Below are 4037 nucleotides of genomic sequence, written 5' to 3'. Positions count from 1 at the left end.
TACTTTCAAACACTTGATCACGAACACCACCACTGTCGGGCCTTAGCAAGTTCTCATAGACAGACGGGGCGACCATCCGACCACCAAAATGTTACCAACCCTGCCCCGTCCATCGTCCTTATAGTTATAACAGGAGAGTAAACATGCAACGCCTACAACTCGCGAGTGACAGGAGATCACTCGGCTTTTACCGTCTCCTATTTAAGCAATGCAGCTACTCGGTCCAACAGCTAGTGCTCATATTAAGGGTTACTAAGTCATGTATCTAGGGTTTCACACAACTCCTAAACGTAAATGCACAAACATGCTATTCGGAAGGCATGTGCAAGTTTGACAAAAGCACGCAGGATTTTCATGCAACCGGGGCTTGCCTGCAAACAAAGAGGGCGGAAACTGCTCGACTTCGGGGGCGGCTTCGACTTCAGCGGGCAGGAACTTGGCTACAGCTTCTTCTTCGGGCGCCGGGTGCAGCTCGTAGAAGCCGTCAGCGAGGTGCAACTCTACACGAATGCAATGCAGGGGTTAGCTTAAACGTTTAAGTCGACAGCAACACTGGCTCTCCTGAGCCCAGAAACTCGCGACAAGGAGCAGGAGGTTAAGGCTGCTTGAGAGAGCTGATGATGATCATGAGGTATGGGCAGGAAGGAAGCTAGTGGTCTGATCCTTGAACTAGAGGATGTGATAACTGGGATCCTCAGACGGAAGCGCTGAAGGGTTCCCACGTTTTACACTTACACCCTCAAGTAGAAGAAAAAGATCACAGCCAAGCCCTCGGGCGAGGCGGACAAGGGTCGGCGAACAGACAGGGTCGGACGAGACGGAACTGGGGTCGGGCGGATAGGAGGGGTCGGTCGAGGCGGACTTAGGGTCGGCACTCACCTTCTTCCTGAAAGGAAAGCTTGGGGTCGGGAAGAGGCCGACTTGGGCGCGGAACTAAAGCCTCGATCAGGGACTAAGATTGGCGATACTCCGGCGGCGGCGCTACTTCTTGCGGATCACAAGAGAGCTCTACGCAGCACAAGGAGCACGCTGCTGGTGACTTGGTTGAACTGAGAAGGAACTGGGAGAAGAACTTTTCAAGAACTGGGTGGGTGGCGCTAGAAGCTTGAGCAGGGAGCTAGAGGAACTAAGGGCAACAAAGGCGGAGGGAACTCCGGCGACGGGGGCATTCCTTTTATAGCTGCTGGAGCAGAGGAACGGGAACGTCGCGGAGAAAGAGAAGGGGAGCGGCGCGAAGGCCGGGGAAAAGCAATGGAGTGCTCTGCCGTGGCGGCGATTGAGCAAACCGGACGGTGCTGCAGAACTCCGGGGTTGACGCCAGCGATCATTGCGCTACTTCGTCAGGGCGGCGTAGGTGCGGGTAGACCGGTGGTTGAGATTTGGCGGAGAGCGGGCGTCGCCGTGCGGGAGAAGTGATAGAAGCGATCGGTTAAACGGCGCTAGAATCAAGGGCGCACAGGTGGGAGAACAAGCGGACGAGGCGTGGGGGAGAGCGCGGAACAACAGATTGTCGGGCGGCTTCTGACAGAGCGGGGAAAGGGACTGTCGCGGCCGCGGTCGGGGTTGGCGGTTGGGGAATCGTCGTGTAGCGGCGACTGGGCGGCGCAACTGTTGCTGGAAGGGACAGAAAAGACGGGCGACATCGGTCTCTGGGGCCGGGATCCGGTATCGCGATGATGGGTGCGGGAGACGAGGGTCTGCAGCAGGGGTGCAGAGGGCTTCCGCTGCCATTGGGGAAAAGGGCGCGGGAACCCACTTGGTCGCTTGCCAGAGACAAAACTGAGCGGTGGCGTCGGAGAAGACGAGCCACGCGGCAGGAAAGCTCTGAGGCGGCCATGCAGCTCGAGGGCGGCTGGTGCGGGGGATCTGGAAAAGATCTCACGGGTCCACCAGGGAAAAAGATCGGACGGGTGAGGAAGATCAGCAGGATCCGACGGAGGGCTGAACTCGCCAGGGTCGGGGAAAAAGGAACGAACGGTAGGGGTCGGATCTCAGGGGTCGGAACTGGCGGAAGACTGAGCACTTAGGTGCGGTCAACAGAGCAACTGACTGAGTTTAAGGGCTGAGATCAACTTAACTGGGAAAGATTAGGGGTCGGTCATTACACTACCTCTTTTTCCCGCACAAAAAAAACGCTCTGACTATCTCATCCCACGCAACACAGACGTGAATTACTAAATGAATGATCATCGTGTCGTTATCTGATGATCACCTGATCGGCGAACTGCTCATCATGTTTTGGTATTGAAAGCCAACAATGTTCTTGGTTATCATTCGCCACTTATTTAACATTCGCCGCATGATTCGATCCGTCAGCAGCTAGTGACTTCTCAACCTATATTCACATGTTATGCTCATCATCCAACAGTAGTTGGATGCCAAATGATCTGGTGCAATCATTGACCCTTAATCACCTCGAGGCACGCAAACACGTACCAGCTAGCTCTCTATATAAATGCCATTTGAAGTTCTCCAGCACTATACCAGATAGCTGCTAGGAGCTAAGGAAGAAAGGAAAAGTGGTAGCTCGTCGGCATCATGAGCACGATCCATCATGATCGGAAGGCGAGCTGCAGGCCGGAGAAGGAGGAGGTGAAAGAAGTCCCCATCCAAGAAGAAGGTGGCTTATTTTCTTCCATACCGATGGTGCAGCACCAAAACTTCTGGCTCAGTCCTAAGCTCCTCGAGAGCATCGAGCTCGTGCAGGAGCAGTTCGTGCCGCGGGCCGACGACATCATCCTCGCCACCTTCCCCAAGTGCGGCACCACCTGGCTGAAGGCACTCACCTTCGCGATCACCAACCGCTCCCGCCACGCGTTAGCTCATGATCATCCCCTGCTCACTCGCCACCCTCAGGACGCCGTGCCGTTCCTCGAGCTGCCCGACCGGCAGATCCATCCTGTCGCCGACCTCGAAGCCATCCCCTCGCCGAGGCTCCTCGCCACCCACATTCCTTTCTCGCTGCTGCCGGCATCGGTGACCGCCGCCGGCTCACGGGTCGTCTACATGTGCCGTGAGCCCAAGGACGTGTTCGTGTCCAAATGGCATTTCGAGAATCGGGTCTCTGAGAAGCTCTTCGTCGACCTTGGTTTGGCTTTCCACTTGTTTTGCGAGGGGGTCTCTGTTTTGGGACCCGTTTGGAACCACTACCTCGAGTATTGGAATGAGAGCAAGGCAAGGCCGGACAAGGTTCTCTTCTTGAAGTATGAGGAGATGATGGCAGATCCTGTAAAGGAAGTGAAGAGGCTCGCTGAGTTCATCGGTGCTCCGTTTACCGACGCCGAGGAGAGGAGTGGTGTCGTCGATGAAGTGGTTAGGCTGTGCAGCTTCGAGCATTTAACGAGCCTGGAGGTCAACTCTACTGGAGTTGCCGATCGGATTGGTGGGTTCCCGATGGAGAATTCTACGTATTTCAGGCGTGGCAAGGTGGGAGACTGGCCGAACCACCTGAGTGCTGAGATGGCACAACAGTTGGACAGTGTTGTGCAAGAGAAGCTGAAAGGCACTGGCCTCACCTTCTGATTTCCATTGCTCCCATCACCCTTGTTTTATTCCGTTACAGTTCGGGGTTTCAGTCAACCTCTGCGCACAACTATATGCCAGATTGAATAATTCTAAACTCGTTTGGTCATGTTATCTTTTATCTATGTTAATGTAAGTATGCACTTCTCTGGAATTTATTTACTGAATCTGACTGCTATGTTGTAAAAGAACAGTTTACAGTACAGTAATATAGCAATCCAAACAAGAGTGAACACCTGTTATCGTCAAAAGCTACGTAAGAGAAACGCTTTGCTCCATCCCAAAACAGTACTCCTGTCTTTTTATAAGGGCCTCTGTAATCCTTGGGCCTCTCAAACTTCATTTTTCTTTTCTTTTTCTCCACATTCAACTTGGCATATCAAGGGCAGCGCCAAATTAAGGCACTGTTTAGTTCCATTAGAGATCGTTACTATCCAAATTGTATAATTGTGGATCGGAATAGAATAGGTGGAAAAAATAAGGTCCATCCATCCCGAGAAATTTAACAGTGGAAA

General features: G+C 53.3%; 1 protein-coding gene across 1 annotated transcript; it reads left to right on the top strand.

Annotated features, from left to right (window-relative positions):
- Nucleotides 1-2512: 2512 nt before the first annotated feature.
- Nucleotides 2513-3736, top strand: LOC101781986 (cytosolic sulfotransferase 18). The gene has a single exon (XM_004962210.2). The coding sequence runs from the start codon at nucleotides 2539-2541 to the stop codon at nucleotides 3520-3522; it is 984 nt and encodes a 327-aa protein (XP_004962267.1). The 5' UTR covers nucleotides 2513-2538; the 3' UTR covers nucleotides 3523-3736.
- Nucleotides 3737-4037: the final 301 nt, after the last annotated feature.

This window comes from Setaria italica, chromosome III (assembly GCF_000263155.2).
Source record: "Setaria italica strain Yugu1 chromosome III, Setaria_italica_v2.0, whole genome shotgun sequence".
Classification (NCBI taxonomy): domain Eukaryota; kingdom Viridiplantae; phylum Streptophyta; class Magnoliopsida; order Poales; family Poaceae; genus Setaria; species Setaria italica.
This window is presented reverse-complemented; position numbering and strand designations above follow the sequence as displayed.

Bases quoted from the DNA above. Each gene is read 5' to 3' on its own strand.
- LOC101781986 (XM_004962210.2), top strand. From the start codon at position 2,539: ATGAGCACGATCCATCATGATCGGAAGGCGAGCTGCAGGCCGGAGAAG.